This window comes from Anarrhichthys ocellatus, unplaced genomic scaffold (assembly GCF_004355925.1).
Source record: "Anarrhichthys ocellatus isolate YVR2014 unplaced genomic scaffold, GSC_Weel_1.0 scaffold1, whole genome shotgun sequence".
NCBI lineage: Eukaryota > Metazoa > Chordata > Actinopteri > Perciformes > Anarhichadidae > Anarrhichthys > Anarrhichthys ocellatus.
In genome coordinates this window covers 7,637,109-7,655,070 of record NW_022280031.1, presented here as the reverse complement: position 1 = coordinate 7,655,070, position 17,962 = coordinate 7,637,109, and the positions used below count along the sequence as shown (strand labels likewise).

Sequence of the window (17,962 nt, the reverse complement as noted above, 5' to 3'; positions counted from 1 at the left end):
ATCACTTTATTTGTAGCTGTATTAAACGTATACGTGTGACAGATTTAGAGGTATAGGCAGGAACTGACAGAACAAAAAGAGTGATTGAGCTAATTACGCCACTTGTCCACTCTATTTCACCTCTCTCTCTTTCTTATTTTTGCTTCAGCTTAAGTGGTTTCTTATCTTATCTGAGGAATTTCACTGAGAGGACTAAACTGATCAGGAGAGGACAGGGCCACTTCAAATCCTGAGCCAAAGAAGTCTGATGCTGTCTGATGAAGAAGTGAGATTCATTTCAATTGAAAAGTTCAATCTCATCTATACAACACTAAAAAACAGAAATCTGGGCTTGATTTGCCAAACAATCAACAGACAAATTGTATCAGCACATGAGCTAGATTACTAAAAATCATGATATGTTTTTTTTAATTACATGGCCAATTACAATTAAACTATGCTTGACTTAAAATCAACCCTATTTCTAAAACTAATGAATATAATAATATAGATTATATGATGAGCTGCAGCAATGTTTGGGTGTTTCAATTCCTATTACAAAGAGTATAAAGGCAATTTGTCACAAATAGATGCGTGTAGAATATTCTTACTTTCAGGTGTGGTCATCTTGTTTTGAGTTATTAATGATGGGTCTAACTCCATTACATTTCACACAATTTCAGCATTTAAGTGTATAAAAATTAAGAGTAGCCCAAGTTGATATACGCAAGTTTTTAACATTGAAGTTTGTTATTTACATTACCTCACTTGCACAACATTGGCCTGTTAAACCAAAGACACTCACTTTATCAGCCCTGTAACCCAGAAGTTGTTCAGTCCGCCCTTGCACTTTTGCCAAAGTCTTCATTTTGCATCTCTTTCTCTTCCGTTTGTCCAAATGTGACGTCCTTTCCCTTCACCTAAATGTTTTTAAATTCAGTCTTCTCCCCTCGATTAAGCACCCATCCCCAATTATTTCATGTTTACCTAATTAAAAAACAGAAATAAGTTGAAAAAGATCTCTGTCATCCTGCCTGATGTCCAGCAGAAGGACAAAAGTAGACAAATTGGGAAGATGAGGACAGCTGTTCAATTGCAGTGGGATCTGTCCTCAGGCCCTTCTGCATAAGAGGAGGCTCAATCTGTCCAGACAGGTCCGGCCACATCCCACAGGCTGATTTCAGAATGTGACCATCCCTAAAGCAGGAGTTTTAACTAACTCAAAATAGCTCAAAAAGTGCATACCATTGTCATTGAGTAGACCAGATTAAAATGACTCTATGATTTCCTTGTTTGATTTTCTTCAGTCCCGTTTCATTCATTTACACTTTTTATTCCAGTTTCTACGACTGCACTGCAAGTCCTGCAGTGGAACCAAAAATAGATCTCAATCTCACTTTAGAGTTCAGATGCACTTCAGATTTAAATCATGTTCAGGGAGTTTGTACATTCCTAATATTTAGGACACATGTATAACTGGGTGTTCATCAGTTTCATTCTACTATGACCCAATTACATAAAACTGATATTAGAGCCTGTGAATTGTGCGTGAGAGCCTCATCCTGAGATACTTCTGAGAAACATCATCACTCAGCCTCGGCTGCCACTGCAGTTCTGTGACACCGCTTGATGCTTAAACTATTGAGTTTAAGTTTATCATCTTGATTTGTGCCGTTTCATTGTGGGTCATATGTATTTGTGACTATTATTTCCCCAAAAATATCAAAATAAAGACAAAAAGAGAGGAAAAATGGTGTCGAACTTGAAAATCTCTTTAGTTTAAAAATTAAAAACAGGTAAAAGTAGCAGGAAATATGGACAACACTGGTGTTGTGTTGAAAGATGAAAATGGCCAGAAAGTAATCCTCTCCATAAAGCTGTACTAATTGGGATGAGCTAAGCACAGAAGTTGAACATCCAGGGTCTTTGTGAAGACTCTGCAGAGACTCCTCCTCTCAGTTTTATGTCAGCACAACGATATATGGGATGGAAATGCGTAAAGTACCTCTATTTACATGCCCAGGAGGAAACTGTGACCTCTCGGCTGCTCTGAAAACACAGTAGGAGTGTTGGAGGAAGTCAGAAGGCATCCAACACTCCTACTGTGACACAAGTCACAAAGGTGTGACATACACTGCCCGACACGTGGATACATCTACATTTACAGCTGGTTGATTTATGTTGAGTGTTTATTCTTTATGTTCAGTTAGTTTGATCAAAGGGATTTCTCTGTACTGATGAGGGGGGGTAGATCGTGCAGTTCTTCCTCTGAATATTCACTTCTTTGCTTTGGTTTCATGTGTGGTTTCACATTGATCTGTGACATAAAACATTTGGCATGTCTGAGATTCCTAAACAGTTTTCATTGAGAGAAATGCTTTCTTGTACAACACGGGGGAGGTGTGTTTCATGAAAATACCTGGAAAACCACTGTCAGCGCTCCTCTTTCGACAATTTAAATATTCCCAAATCACAGTTCTTTTGCTTTGATTTCAGTATTCAGGAAAACTTGAGTACACGTGTAAACATTTGCATGTGTTTACACACAAGCTACATTTCAGTCATTAGTGTCGACAGTTATGTTTGCTTCAGAAAGCAGCAACAGAGTCAAAGCATGAGTTGACCATGGCCACATGTGACAGGTTATTCTGAGGTGGGTTGTTCTTCATTTAGCCCTACTGTGTGTTCAGCAGGGCTTTAAGATGCTGATCCAGTTACTCAACAGCAAAAGGCACACTGAGCTCATACAACCACGCCCACTTCATGACACCCAGATAACACACTCATAATCCCTGACTGACAGACGCATGTTTTCTCTTCGTCAATCTGACAAACTTCTTTCAGGGTGGCAGATCTGAAGCTTTTCATATAGACTACAGCGAGTTAGGATTTACCAACAACGATGTGCCTACAATGAGGAGATGATTTCAACTTGGTATTATGTGTAATTACGGAGAGATTTCTTGAAAAATTCATCCTTTCTAAATTTCAATCTCTGGAGCGCACCTGATTGCACCTTTGTTGCTACAGACAACATCCACATAGTTTCTTTTTTTTGATTTTCTTGTAGATGTAGCCAAAGGATACAACAACGTCTCACCTGTTCTGCTGCTAGAAGATGGCCACTGCAGACGTTCACCTGGGCTCAGGCCCTGATGAGGATGACGTGAGTCTGTCGGGGAGCGAGTCCGACTCAGACAGCATCCTCTCTGATGACTCGGTGCTTCCAGACTACACTCCAGAGGAAGCAGACGGGCCTGCGGCATCAACACTGTATCGAGCATGCGCGCGTAATGAACCCGTCTCTCTGCAGAGAGTTCTGGAGAGAGGGGTCACAAAAGCGGAGGTCACAGAGCTGGACATCAATGGCATGGTGAGAGTCTCATTCATAATGATGTAAACTATAGCTCATCATGTCAACACTCACACAGTGGAGCGGGGCGATTCATTAATGTGATAAGTTATCGTCTTTCAATGGACTACACAATTATGTTGTCTAAAGTGATAAAAACAAGCACATAATAAGACAATCTGATGAAACTGCTCAGTTAAATCAAACGATTGTCTTGATCTGATAACTCTGTAATTGAGTATGTGCACAAAAACTAAGTCAGTGTATAGCTGGAAATCCTGTTCTTTTTTTTGTGATTATTCTATTTTTTACTTTTTTTAAATAAGCACACTCGCAAGGCATAAAACACCGAGTAGCACTACACAAAATAACAGAAAAAAAGACAAGGGATACATGATAAGAACAAATGCGAAGCTGACAGACAACAGCAATATTTCTTTTATATTCTATAACATTTATTTCAATTTACTTTCATAATCTTACTTGAAACTGTTATGTTCATTTTGCATTTAAATGCTTAATTCAACAAAAAAAAAAAAGATACCTTTCATTTGTCAAGTATTTAATTCCTATTGTGGAAGTTTTAGCAGCTCAGGGCTGCACAGTAGAAGTATCAGACCTGTACGCCATGAAGTTTAAAGCCACTGCTTCTGCTGAGGACATCACCGGATGTATAAAAAAATAGACTTTACCAAGTGGTTATTTCACATAGACCATTTATTGAACTAACAGAAAAGATGCTATATATTGAGATATATATTGTTATTCTGATATGAAATGAGCTATGTCACGATTTTGTCCATATCGCTCAGCCTTATCCTAAAGTCGTTGATCCTTACCGCTGTCTATTACCAACAGAATGGCTTGATGGTGGCTTGCTACAAAGGTTTCATGGACATTGTATATGGGCTTCACGGCTGTCCCTTTATGGACATAAACCACCAGGACAATGAAGGCAACACTGCTCTGATGATTGCATCCCAAGCAGGTAAGTGGTACCTACACAACAAACATTAGCAAAACAAAACAAAGGTCAAGTTCAGAGGATAAACCCATAAAGTACAACACAATTATGGTTTAATAAAACAGGAGCAAATATCATATACAGCAGGATGTGTCTTATATAGACTGAAAACTGTAAAACCTAAGTACTTTAATGTTATCTGAATGCATACAGTCCCAGCCAGCCAGGCTACACGTTTTCTGACGCACAGCTGATCTGATCTCTGAATTCTGTGTTTTTTATATGCAGGTCATGTCAACACAGTCATGTATCTCCTAAACTACTATCCCGGTATAGACACTGAAATAAAGGATTGTCGCGGTTTCACAGCACTCATCAAAGCTGCGATGACCGGCCGCAATGACGTCATGGCTGCCCTTCTTATGGCTGGTATGTGTGTCTGATGCTGCACTATGATATCATCGGGTCTTTTTTTGAAACCCCGACACTCGCTCAGTAACCAGCACTCTTACAGCTCTAAGTTAACAGTTGGTGAGAAAGCACAGGTGGTGAGAATAGCTGAGCCCACGGTTTATCGGTCCATATTTGAGACCAGCTAATTTTGTTTGCGAGTGAATTAAGGGATCATTCAGAGGACATTATCACATCTTAACACACCCTCAAGTAACCTCTTATTTACTAGTCTCGCAGGCTGGTTGTAGATTAGCCATACATAGAGCTATTTGTAGACTGCACATGTTTCCTAAAATCTCTGCAAGTCTTCAGCTATTGTTTAACATTGCAGTAGGGCCACAGATAATGATTCTTTTCTTCACTGATGAATCTACTTGGTTAATTTGCTTGGTTAATTGATTAATCTTTTTGTCGATGAAATGTTACAAGGTACTGGAAAAATGCTGTTCACAATTTCTCAGAGCCCAAGGAGATGTCTTCAATGTGCTTGTTTTGCCTACCAACGATGCTAAATATACTGATATATAAAGATAATATATAAATATAAAGATATGTTAAATATACTGTCATATATGATTCTTAAAAAAAACAGCTGAAACCAGAAAAATGACAATTTTTCAAAATATTTGCTGATTAATTTTGCTTCAGTTAACTAATGAATACATTGAATATTCGCTGCAGCTCTGCATTGCAGTAAGGGTCGGATGAAATTGCATCAGACAGTAAATTTAAGTTGATATAGCATGTTTTTGGTAACATTATTAATTTAGTTTATTGTAATGCCCTAACTGTTGCATCTCACCAAACTTAAGCTACCCACAGAAGATATTTTGAGATGTTACAGTGGGAAAAGCACAGGTGTCAATCGTACTATTAATGACGGCTGCATTCCAAAGCTGCTTTTCGCTGGTGTTGTTCATACCGGCTCACTGTCACATTGTCATGGCTTACTGTGACACTTGAATAGAACTGGGCCATTGTTTATGTTAAAGTTAAGACTACGCTCTTCCCACTATGACAAAGTCAAAATGTGTGCTGTGAAAAAGGCCGATACAGCGAGAACCATGCTGTATATTGTTTTGTTTAGGGCAGTATTTGTCCTTTTTTGTGGCAGAGATTTTGTAATATTATAACTGAAAACACACAGGTGTAAATCATCATTAATAATGGTTGCAATTGAATGTTTCAGATGCAGGGTTCTGGGGTCGTGCTAGTTGGCTCACTGGTATACTGGGACAGTAACTGTAAACTGGAATAGACCATTGTTAATGTGATTAACGATACCTGTGCTTTTTGTGCTTTGACAAGTTGAAATGTCAGCCACAAAAAAGGCTTATCGGCTCTCTGCAGATCTGAATAAAACCAAAAAGAAAAGAAGAATGAATTATTCAAAATTAACCACTGCCTTCCTCATTCCCTTGCTCAACCGTTTTTATTTCCAGGGGCTCACATACACGCAGTAGACTCCACAAGAGGAAAATGCGCTCAGGACTGGGCAGTGAAAACAGGTCGCCATGAGACCCTGTATCGTCTCCGCCGCCTTAATATGCGGCCAAAAGCTGAGCAGTGCTGTGAAAGTTATGTCCCTGATTGGCCTGAGCTCCAGGAGAGGGTAGCAAAGGCCACATCTGACAAAAGTGCCAGGGAAAAAATCACCCAGCGGATCAAAAACTCATTCGGATTCAGATTTCCTCGTGACCCCCAGGACAACGGGGCCTTGGACCACATGGTGCGCATTACTACCAGTGTCCACAGTCCCCTCATTTCAACTGGATGCCGTCCGCTCTGCCCTACAAGCCCTCCTGAGGTGGGGAAGAGGCGCATGGCTGTGCCAGAGCTGATGCAGAAACACCCAGCTAAGGACTTAGAAGAGCGCTCAGTGTGCCACAGCAACGGCTCAGTGTCACACATCATTCCCACAATCCAATCTGCGGAGCCCATCCCTATAATGTGCTGCGCCGATACGGAGCGGCGAGGCAGCATCCTCTCATTGGCTTCATCCAATGTTACAACCACATTTATTTCCCGCAGTATGGCGAGAAGGAACAGCGTGTTCCCCTCTGGCTGCATCCCCAAGATTGATGTTGTCAGACCTTCAGACGCAACGCCGAAGAAAGAAAAGAAGAAGAAGAAGAAGAAGAAGAATAAGAAGGGCTTCTTGGAACCACCGGTATGGAGGTACAAGGAGATCAAGGATGAGAAAAAGAAGGAGAAGAAGAAAGCCGAGAAAGAGAAAGAGAAAAAGAAAGAAAAAGAAAAAGAAAAAGACAACAAGAAAGTCAAAAATTAAGAGTTTAAAAAAGGGCTGTTCTGCTGTATGAACCATCCCTTTCGAAAATGATATGCTTTTAAAAAATGTGTCCAACTCTCAACTTTCAAACCAAATATCTTGGACATTTGCAGAAAATATAGAACCTTAACCTAAAAGGAAAATAGACAGGAGATATTTTTTATTCCTAAAACTGAATGACAGAGGACCTCAAACGAGTACTGCAGAGGGTTTGTAGCTTTAAGCCTCGAATGTCAAAAGGTTGAGGCAAATATTACGTGTATTTCGAGTTAGAGTCGGAAAAAAAACGAATTCAATGAATATATAAAAAATATATAAAATCGAAAACTGTTGTAGAAAACCTATATTTATGGATTCAGTTCCACAGGTGCTAAAGACAGTATGATGTCTACCTCATCATCATTAACAAAACACAGGCAGGAACATACTGTATGTACCTGCATCCATTAAGATGGAAACATATAGAAACATTGCCACATCATAGCTAATTTGTAATGTTATGAAATGTTGTTTCATGTGTTGTGTATTTTTGTAAATAGTTAGCCAAAATCACTTGTAAATATTGTACAGTGTGGAGCAAACGTGCATCACAATGGAGGATCTGTTTAATCCTCTATTCCAGTTATAAGGTTTATCATTTTCTGATATTGCCAACAATTTATTCATATATCTCCTGATTTTATTCACTGTGTGAGAAATTAAAAATAAAAATAGGAAAGTGAAAGTTTTGATTCAATCAATTCATTCATTCATTGGTGTTTAAAGCTGTAGTAATCAATATTTTCCTTTTAACAAACGATCAGATGACGATGTGTAATGTGGAAAGTGTTGCTCGTAGGGATGAACGCACAAGGAGATGCCACCAAACTAAGTCTATTTTACTTCATTGTCTTGGTTTTCCTCCCATCAACCTTGTTTCCAGCCGCAGCAGACAACTGTTTTCAGCAGAAAAGCAGGCAGACACAGTGAGCGATAAGCTGTTGAACATTTAACAGGTAAAGAGACGGATATTTTCCTCAGGGTGTTGTGTTGTTCCACCATATCTGCTTCATTCAAAAATAGGAAACTGTTTGTGAACAATTTGGTCATTAACTTTATTCGGTGAAAATCAAAGCCTGAATATAAAACGTGGTCAAAGTCCCCATGATATCACTCATTGGTTTGCGGACTGACGTTTTGAAGTCTTGAGTCCGGTATTTTGGCCGTCGCCATCTTGAATTTGAGTGACACGAGAGGGTGGAGCTAAGAACAACCAAACGTTGAAGACATTTTTAGGCAAATTCACTTTCATGAACTAAAAACACACTGTGAAAGGGTTTAAGTTCCACAACGAAAACACGGACAACTGCCAAACCAGACAACAACCAAAATGTATTAAATGAACATCGCACATAACCGTCAACTCATGTTTACTGAGTTAATATACCAAGTGAGAAGTAGGGTCAATTTCTCATAGACTTCTTTACAAACTGACTTCTTTCTGGAAAAAGAGGAGTCTCCCTCCGATGGCCATTAGAAATAATGCAAGTTTAAGGCACTTCCACATTGGCTTCACTTTTCAGAACTGGAGGTTGCTGTCTGGTGACAATGCCTCGATGTCAGTATTGTATTTTCAGCCTGTTCTGCTGCCCCTGAGAGGCCATTCAAAATCTATGCAGCTGTAATGTCCAAATGCCGAAGGCAGTTAAGACCAAAGACCATTGGCCTAACTGAAGACAGCAATCCCCGGTCATATATGTATATGAATATGTATGTGAAGAAATGTGACAAAAACATGTTTGCAGAATCTGTCTTTCCTCCATTCCTCTGAGACACTTGGGGAAGATCTTACAGCTGTGAGACCAGAATGACAAAGAAATGTAGCTAGGACCTGGTGTTGACTAATAGGCCATTTGTGAGTGACCTGAAATTATTCTGTCTCTCCGAGCTCCCTGACAGCCACATCCAGGACTACAGTACAGCCTCGTGATGTTGGCATTCAACCTATGGATGAAAGAAAGAAATAAAGAAAGACAGAAAGAATGAAAGAAACAAAGAAACAAAGATAGAATGAAAGAATGAAACAAAGATAGAATGAAACAAAGAAACAAAGATAGATAGAAACAAACAAACAAACAAAGATAGAAACAAAGATAGATAGAAACAAACAAACAAACAAAGATAGAAAAAAAGAAAGTGGGAAACAAACAAACAAACAAAGATAGAAAGAAATAAAGTCAGAAACAAACAAACAAACAAACAAAGATAGAAAGAAAGAAAGAAAGAATAACTGAATTACTCACTCTCTGGTCTCCAGCCTGTGTCAGTGCTGCCACCTGCTGGTGGGAGCGTGTATGTCACCTGTTCACTGACAGCCTGGTTAGCTGTCATTATCACGCCTCATCTGACGTTAGCTGATGTCTTAATGCGATGAACCGGGAATGTATTGATCATGGCTAACCTTCGGATTCCGTTCGCCGTCGTGGTGGTCCAGGTCGTCCTGTACAGAACCTGCGAGGGTGAGCGACTCATCGCCATCATCGAGGCGAGCGAATGTGGCATTATAGCTAGCTGCTAGCTAGCGTTAGCTAGGTTAGCTAGTCGACACATTTCATTGACACACAGACATGAAACCAGGCCAGCCTCCGTTTGTTTACACCTGCTGTGAATCTAAACAGCTGTCATGTAACCAAACACGACATCTCACCGTCTCGCTGTCGAGCTAGTGCATCGACGTATTCTAGCTTATTGTAGCAATGATTCTTTCATTTACGACACTATGATTGCTGTTGTTAGCTCTGTGTACATCCTTTACTGAATATTTTATTGTAATTTATGTCTGCATCACTGTGACGTTATCTCAAGACGTCTGACATGTTGCTGTTTAGATAATAATGCCATGTGGATGTCAAGATGTTAATACTATTACAGTAGATCAAACTACAGACATTAATGATCTCATGCCTCCAGGCACAGATATGGAGATAAAAAACCTCTTTACAGTTTTGGTATAAAGATGTTTAATCGGTTGGTAGATTATTACATTTGGTAGTGGGCAGCATCTTATTTATAATCCTTAATTTCTGAAGAGTCAGTGGAAACCGATTCATAGATTGTTTTAAAAAGCAGATGGTAAAAAAAATAGTTAATGACATTGATGCAAAAATCCAGTAAAGTCATGAAGAAGCTCGGGCTGCAACTGACAATTGTTTTCATTAGCATTTAAACTGGTGATTATCTTCTCAATAAATTGATTATTATTCCATAAATTGTTATAAAAATTAGAAAAATAGGTATTAAAATTGCTTTGTTCAACCAACAGTCTTAAAGCCCAAAGATAAAAGCACATTTTAGAAGCTGACATCGGGTAGCTTTGGTGTTTTTGCTTGAAGACTGATTGAAAGGATTCACTTTCTGTCCATCCCCTGATTGTTAAGTAGTTCAACAGAAACACATCTTGAGGAAAGATCTATTTAACGAGTAGTTGCTACAGTATAAATGTATATCATCTAGCTCATTTTCTTCGAGGTAAACATACTCCCTTTTGACTATTTACTTTGTATCACAATTGAACTGCAGTCATCAGTATCTTGCCAGTATTTCTTCTCTGAGGTGTTTTTAAAACAATCAGCCAAACGTGGATTACAGATGTGTGACATTTAGAAACCCCAGAAACATTGCCGTGGAAAGTCTGAAATGTCAGTCTCGTTTCATATTTAGTCGGCATTCATCTTCTTTATTTCCTCGCTGGTTGTTTCGTTTCTCGCTTTTAACCACCAGCATCTGCCAAGTAGGTGTTGAATGATTCAGCACCACAGAAGAACACAATATTTCCCTCGTTTGACTTAGATAAGACTGAAATTCAGCTGCATGTATGTGGATCTTCCAACAACACAGGTTCTTTAGCGAGGTCGTTTTCTACTGGGAATCCACGAGAGGCTTTTCCGGAATTACTGGAATGTCACATCATGTCTGTGTCTTAATGATATTATTCAATTTCACGGAGGAAGTCTCAGTCTCTCTTTTTTGCCAAATTTCAGTCTAAGCGGGTCATTTAATCTCTACTCCTACATGTCCTCACACAAACTCTCTCCACCCATCCTCCCAAAGCTCCTGCCAGCCTAACACACCCCAACACTTCCTCTGCTTCCTGACCTCACCAGCACCACCCTCCAACTCTCTGTCCTTACTTCTACTTCATCTTTGCAACACATCACTCATCAGAAAACATTCCTTTAGTGCGTGAAATATTTAAGAGACTCTTGAGATTGAGACTCACGAGAGAGATTTTGTTTTCCAACCTGCTGCAAATCAAACGGATTATATAACCATCATCCTCAGCAATCAAAAAGAGAGACGCCACACGCTAAAGGAATCAGAATAGGAGTTCAACAGTGACAAAGTATTGTTAGTTATTGTCCTTTTTGGGCTTCATGTGAGGATATGTTGCACGATGTCTATAAATCCATAATTATAATGTTATATATACGGTCACTGTTGGCTGTTATTGTCCTCTACTGCACATCACGTGTACTCTAAGTTCTAGAAACATAAAGTACTTTGCTCATACATTTGACTGTTTTTGTAAAGTCCAGTCATTTTAACCACGCAAACTATTCGGTTTGCAGCTCTGCGGTGTAACTGCACCACTGCCCAGTGTGAGAAGACCAGCCTCCAGTGTGAGACCGATGGAGCCTGCATGGCCTCCACCTCCTTCATCGATGGCCAAGAGCAGCACATCCGTGTCTGCATCACACGGGACAAACTCGAGCCCCCCGGACAACCATTCTACTGCCTCAGTGCGGAGGGCTTTCTCAACATCCACTGCTGCTACACGGACTACTGCAACAGCATTGACCTCAAAGTACCATCAGGTGAGCACTGTCAGGTGTCACACAGCATGTGCATTTACATTTGGTGCTCCTGTCACCAAAGTGTCTGACCATCAAGGTTCAGAACACACATGTAGGTCAATCATTCGACTTGGAGCAAATACATAATACAAACAAGTGTCTTTACCTGCAGTACCACACATCTAACACACTGAGTGCACAAACCTCAGGCGTGAACATGTATCTCTTTCCGACACAGTTTTATGACTCAGGGTTCCTGAGAAGTGTCCTACGGGCTTTTGTACAGTTCCTGTGGAGAGAAGAGAAACAACTATTTGAAACTATTGTGACAGTATTCATCCCCAGCATGCAGATAACACGCAAGTTCATATGATTTTAAATTATACATAAAGCACTTTAAAATACTATCAACAAGAGGATTCTCTTCAGAACTGTGCTACAATGTATGAAAGATGGGTGTAGAAGACTACAAAGTGTGCCCTTTGATACTATGCATGTTAGGATATCTTGGATTGATTGTAGTACCAGAAGGTGATGTGAGAACTTCAAGGACCCTGAAAGTCATTCATTTTTCTGAATCAATTGTGGAGATGAGGAGAAACTCGAGCATCACAGAGAATGGTCGAGAGAGAGAATAAGAAGGAACAAGTAGGCTTTTACACTGTTAGTATGCTGCTAATGGAATTTAAACACTTCTTTTTACAGTAAAAGCCTTTCAGTGTAGAGAATTGAGCATTTCTTTCTTAAATAATTGGGAATAATCAATAGAAGTTGCAAGAGTCAAATGTTGACTCTGTTTTCCAATTGTCTGCTTAGTCAAATGCTTTATACTGTCATCCCGCTAAGCCCTCTAAAGCAGTTCATATCAGGGAGCAGCGTCTGTCTTATGTGTGTTCTGTGTGCCAGATGTTTCATTTTAATTTTCCACTGTTATCTTTTCAATCAGGTCTCAGGGAAGGATACGGCCCAGCTGGGACATGGGGGCTGGTGGAGCTAGTGGCTGTGATTGCAGGGCCGCTGTTCCTGTTGTGTCTGCTGCTGCTGATGGGTACATTCCTGTATCAGTACCACCAGAGGGCCTACAGCCACAGGCAAAGGTTAGAGGTGGAGGACCCCTCCGGGGACCACGTCTACATGACCAAAGACAGGACGCTGCAGGACCTCATATACGATCTCTCCACGTCTGGCTCAGGCTCCGGTCAGTGCACGACGTGTTAAAGTAGCTGCAGGCCAGCACTCGTGTTGCAGTTTACAGTTTTTGTTTTTTTTTCAGAAAAGCGCTGATGACTGTTCTCATCCTTTGTAAGCAGGGCTGCCTTTGTTTGTCCAGCGGACCGTCGCCAGAACAATTGTCCTTCAGGAGATCATTGGCAAAGGGCGTTTCGGGGAGGTGTGGCGAGGACGTTGGAGGGGCGGTGATGTGGCCGTGAAGATCTTCTCATCCAGAGAGGAGCGCTCCTGGTTCCGTGAGGCTGAAATCTATCAGACCATCATGCTCCGCCATGAAAACATCCTGGGCTTCATAGCTGCTGACAACAAAGGTGCAAAACAGGGGTCGGCATATTTGTGTGTCGTGAAATGAAGAATCATTCTCACATAAACATTTAAACTCTCTTTATTTCTGTCTGCGGCCCAGACAATGGCACGTGGACCCAGCTGTGGTTGGTGTCGGACTACCATGAGCACGGCTCTCTGTTTGACTACCTGAATCGCTACTCCGTCACCATTGAAGGAATGATCAAACTGGCTCTGTCGGCTGCCAGCGGTCTGGCACATCTGCACATGGAGATTCTAGGAACACAAGGTGACAGCAACACGTTTCCCCGCTCATCGTGCTCGTTCCCCTCTCAAACCCGATCCTTATGTTTCCTCTCCTCTCGTGTTAACGACTGACCTTTTAATTGATGATATGTCACAGTAACACTGTAGAACTTGATTGATTACATGTTACCCACAGAAATAAGATTATAACAATGTAGATAATTTGCTGTTAATTCATGAATAGAAAACAAATGTTCTTGAAGACGTTGTTTTGATTTTTTTTTAATCAACCAAACTGTTGCCAAAAAAAAGAAGGAAAATTGCATAACTTGTTGTAGTTTTGAGTTGTTAAAAAACAAATCTAGAGTGTCTAACATGTACATTTTTATTTTGGTAGGAAAGCCGGGCATTGCCCACAGAGACCTGAAGTCCAAGAACATCCTCGTGAAGAAGAACTGCACCTGCGCCATCGCTGACCTGGGCTTGGCCGTCCGTCACGACTCCGCCACAGACACCATCGACATTGCGCCCAATCAGAGGGTGGGCACCAAGAGGTCCGTGTCAACACACACACACACACACATACACACACACACACACACACACACACACACACACCTGCAGCTGCTCACCGTCCTTTCTCACAGATATCCTTCACACCTTTCCCAGAAAATCCTTTTATCCCTGCACATGATTACAAAGAGGGGTTGTTTTTACAGGTACATGGCTCCGGAGGTTCTGGACGAGACTATCAATATGAGACACTTTGACTCATTCAAATGTGCTGACATCTATGCTTTGGGGCTGGTCTACTGGGAGATTACTCGCCGCTGTAATAGTGGAGGTCAGACTCTTTTGTTTTTACTCTGGATACTCAACCTGTGTTGTTTGATTTTTTTTTTTAGTTATTGATGTTAACAACTGAGATCACAGCACTGATCTGAGCCCAACATTGTCCTGTGTTATCAGGTGTCCATGAAGAGTACCAGCTGCCCTACTATGACCTGGTACCTTCTGATCCTTCCATAGAGGAGATGAGGAAGCTGGTGTGTGACCAAAAGTTACGACCCAACATCCCTAATTGGTGGCAGAGCTATGAGGTATAGAAATGATCTTTTAAAGCACAAATGTCACCGTTTAAGATCGCCGGTTACAGCAGAAGTTTATTACGCCATCAGGTTAGTTGCTGAGATCTAGGAACGCTGTGGAATCAGGCTAAGCTGTTCGCTTATTTACAACTAGAGCAAGATATATCTGCCGATATTACTAGATTCAGTGGCGCATATAGACGCTAAGAAAGTGGAGCACATACTGTACATGCCAAATGTATGTTTGATGTGATCTAGTTTCTCCATCAGAGAGCATTGACTCGTTTATGTCTCAGTCACAATTCTTTCAACAAATAATTGAAGGATTCCAAATATAAAATGTTTTATTTACTTGCATATGTAAAAAAGAAAATGTATATTTTTTTGTTTGTTTTCTCACAAAAAACAAAAGTCCGGTATTGGTTGGGCGATGTTTACGGCCTGTTAGCTGGTTTATGTTTCCTTCCCAATCTCATTTACCAGATCTCAGCAGTGACTTAAGTGAGTTACTGCAGGAAATGACGGCAACAACTACAAAAATAAAACCAATGATGCAGTTAACCAAGCCTCGAACACTACTTAACTTCTTGAACTACGTTTGTATCATCATAATCATTTACACTGTACTGTTGGCTCTTGATCCTTGTATGCTTTTCTTTTACTCTGCTGTTCCAGGCCTTGCGGGTTATGGGCAAAATCATGAGGGAGTGTTGGTACGCTAATGGCGCCGCCCGCTTGACGGCCCTGCGCATTAAGAAGACCCTCTCCCAGCTCAGCGTCGAAGAGGACATTAAAGTCTGAGCCGAGTCAGCACCGAGCGGGACCAGACTCCAGAGCGTATGACGGTGAGAAGAAGGGGCCGGGCCCTCTGCAAAGAACGCACAAAGTAAGAGAACGTGATGGAGATTCGCACTTTGTAAAATATTACTCCATTGACACTCCTGCCAGTTTTGAAGCCACTTGATTTCTGACGAACCCTACCTCGCTTACCCAGCCAAACTACCAAGAACACCTTTCCTGTCTTGTCCTCAGCTACTGCTGCCCTTCTGGTTCCTCTCGACACTCCGCACTAACAAAGGATCTTTGGATTCCCTGTGTACTTGTATGCAATCGATAGCAGGATATGTAATTAACCATTTAACATTTTGAAAAGCAGCTGCTGATATTTCCTCAAGGTCTCTTTGATCACAGTTGCTTGATAGTTAACAAATAGCATTTGCTGTTTTTGTCTTTTGAAAGGGGGGGCAAGCTGGGAGGAGTATTTTTAACTTATATCTTCTTATTTAATAACTAGATCTTGTTATTAATATATGGGTGTTTGTGAGAATATTGTGCAGGTTTCTCTTTGCCACCTACAGCATTCAGGCACATTACAAACTGCTCAGAAGTCCAATAGTCCATCTGGTTCTGCTACAGCTGTGTTGTCTAGTCGTCTGATGATTACTATGTAAGCATGTACAAAGCAGCTGAGACCGTTTGTGTAACTGCAGCCCATTTACTTTACAACAAGGTGTTCAAGGACTTCTAAGTCACCGGAGCTTTAGGGCAACTTGCCAAACATGGTTTAGCCTTTTGCACCACTTGCTCGGAGCCCTTCCCATAAGCTGTTGTAAACCTCAGGTTCTCCTTATGCTTTCCAATCAGCCCTTTCTTTTTGTCTCAATACACATATAGGATCTGTTAAGCAAAATGCATTTCACTGGGATGGAGGGGATACACGTAGAGCAACAGCTGCCATGGAGTCGATGCTGTATGTTTTGTCTTTGATCTTCTTACGAAAACGCATGAACAGAATGTGTAGAATATTTAGATGATAGGATTCCAATCTGAATGCAGCCGCCGTCACTCGATCAACCCGCAGACCGTAACCTGCCATGAGAATAAACGTTGCTGCCGGCCCTCAGATAAGCTGATAAGCGCGACATTCATGTGAACATTTTGCCCTTCGCAGCAGCCAATCGTATTTACACTGTACTTTAATACGGGACAATTGTTTTTCATTTTTAATCCCTTTTTAAATACACTAACTCCAGGAATCTGAATAATAGTTTGTTTTTATGTCCAATGTTCTTTTCCCCTCAGGCAAGTATAACTACTGCACATATACAAGCTGTTTAAGGTGATACTTGTGTACATTTGATTTTATGTTGATTCTTATGTCATGGTATAGATGGTTGAATCTTTTATATCAGCTTTTTGGTTGGTTGTGAACAGGTGTACCGACCTACTTTTTGACCTCGACATCGTGCCGATGTTGACTTCCTCCTTTAGCCCTCGTACTACGGCAGAGCAGTCTTTGATTTTTAATCAATGTTTCCCCTCACTTGTTTGTTCACCATACAATACCTCCTCAATGTGCAACATATATGTGGATTGTTTCCGTCGAGCTAATCACCGTCTACGTTTTCAGGAAAGAGGTGCACTTTTGTCATTACCTGTATGCAGATTCAACAGGTACTGTCTGTGTGTGTGTGTAGTCTTTCCCGTGTTATTTATGTGTGTGTATGCTGTGAGTCCCATGTGCACTACTACTGACCTCACAGCATTAAAACCAAATTGTTCTCAGAATCATCTCTGGTCGTGGCCTCCAGTGTTTAGTTAAGATCACACCACTGAAAAATGACTGTTTATACAAATCATGCCAACCAGTTGCAGTACACTCCATCCAACTGGAACCTGGAAAGAGAATCTGACTTTTGAGAGAAGAAATGTTGAAACTAAATACTACTGAAATGTCTCAATGCTGTCTCACAAATGCTTGACCAATACTTTACTTTAAAATCACTTGCTGACTACATTGTATTGTTCAAAGCTTGCTTGAAAGACTGGAGAGCTCTACTGTTTGATAGGCGGTCGATCATATTCGTACACTAAAGAGGTATGTTTGTTAAATTGTATCTGCCTTACAATGTTTAAAATGCATAGAGTATTTAAGGTTGCAATACCTTGCTCCACGTACCCCCCATGGAAGAATAGGAGGATGTGAGTCAAAGACATGATTTATTATTCTCCCAGGTCTCTGTCTAGTTATGGCAAAGAGACAACTGCGTCCATGTAAAAAACCTTCAGGATGTCAATCATGTAACTTCTGAGTAATAAATGCAATTGTTTTCCTATGTGGTGTCTATTTATTTTACTTTTTATCGTGGCCAACCCCAACTTTGTATTCAAAAAACCTGTTAATGTTAGTTTAAATCACTTTCTCGTCAACCAGTTACATCGCTATACATTAAACAATAATGC

The 17,962-nt window shown here is 40.7% G+C and overlaps 2 protein-coding genes across 2 annotated transcripts; both read left to right on the top strand.

Annotated features, from left to right (window-relative positions):
• The first annotated feature begins 3,007 nt into the window (after positions 1 to 3,007).
• ankrd33ab (ankyrin repeat domain 33Ab) lies at positions 3,008 to 7,281 on the top strand. Its single transcript, XM_031851605.1, has 4 exons — positions 3,008 to 3,352; positions 4,190 to 4,319; positions 4,584 to 4,724; positions 6,191 to 7,281. Exons 1-4 carry the CDS (start codon positions 3,098 to 3,100, stop codon positions 7,036 to 7,038), a joined length of 1,374 nt encoding a protein of 457 aa, XP_031707465.1. The 5' UTR covers positions 3,008 to 3,097; the 3' UTR covers positions 7,039 to 7,281.
• A 2,091-nt stretch (positions 7,282 to 9,372) lies between these two features.
• On the top strand, positions 9,373 to 17,835 carry LOC116385668 (activin receptor type-1B-like). The gene is made up of 9 exons (XM_031851370.1): positions 9,373 to 9,536; positions 11,646 to 11,891; positions 12,817 to 13,068; positions 13,181 to 13,411; positions 13,507 to 13,674; positions 14,029 to 14,185; positions 14,351 to 14,475; positions 14,601 to 14,731; positions 15,395 to 17,835. Exons 1-9 carry the CDS (start codon positions 9,470 to 9,472, stop codon positions 15,518 to 15,520), a joined length of 1,503 nt encoding a protein of 500 aa, XP_031707230.1. The 5' UTR covers positions 9,373 to 9,469; the 3' UTR covers positions 15,521 to 17,835.
• The last annotated feature ends 127 nt before the right edge of the window (positions 17,836 to 17,962 follow it).

Bases quoted from the DNA above. Each gene is read 5' to 3' on its own strand.
- ankrd33ab (XM_031851605.1), top strand. From the start codon at position 3,098: ATGGCCACTGCAGACGTTCACCTGGGCTCAGGCCCTGATGAGGATGAC. The intron at 3,353-4,189 runs GTGAGAGTCTCA...TATTACCAACAG, and splicing joins AGCTGGACATCAATGGCATG to AATGGCTTGATGGTGGCTTG. The intron at 4,725-6,190 runs GTATGTGTGTCT...TTTTATTTCCAG, and splicing joins GGCTGCCCTTCTTATGGCTG to GGGCTCACATACACGCAGTA.
- LOC116385668 (XM_031851370.1), top strand. From the start codon at position 9,470: ATGGCTAACCTTCGGATTCCGTTCGCCGTCGTGGTGGTCCAGGTCGTC. The intron at 13,069-13,180 runs GTCAGTGCACGA...CTTTGTAAGCAG, and splicing joins CACGTCTGGCTCAGGCTCCG to GGCTGCCTTTGTTTGTCCAG. The intron at 13,412-13,506 runs GTGCAAAACAGG...TCTGCGGCCCAG, and splicing joins CATAGCTGCTGACAACAAAG to ACAATGGCACGTGGACCCAG.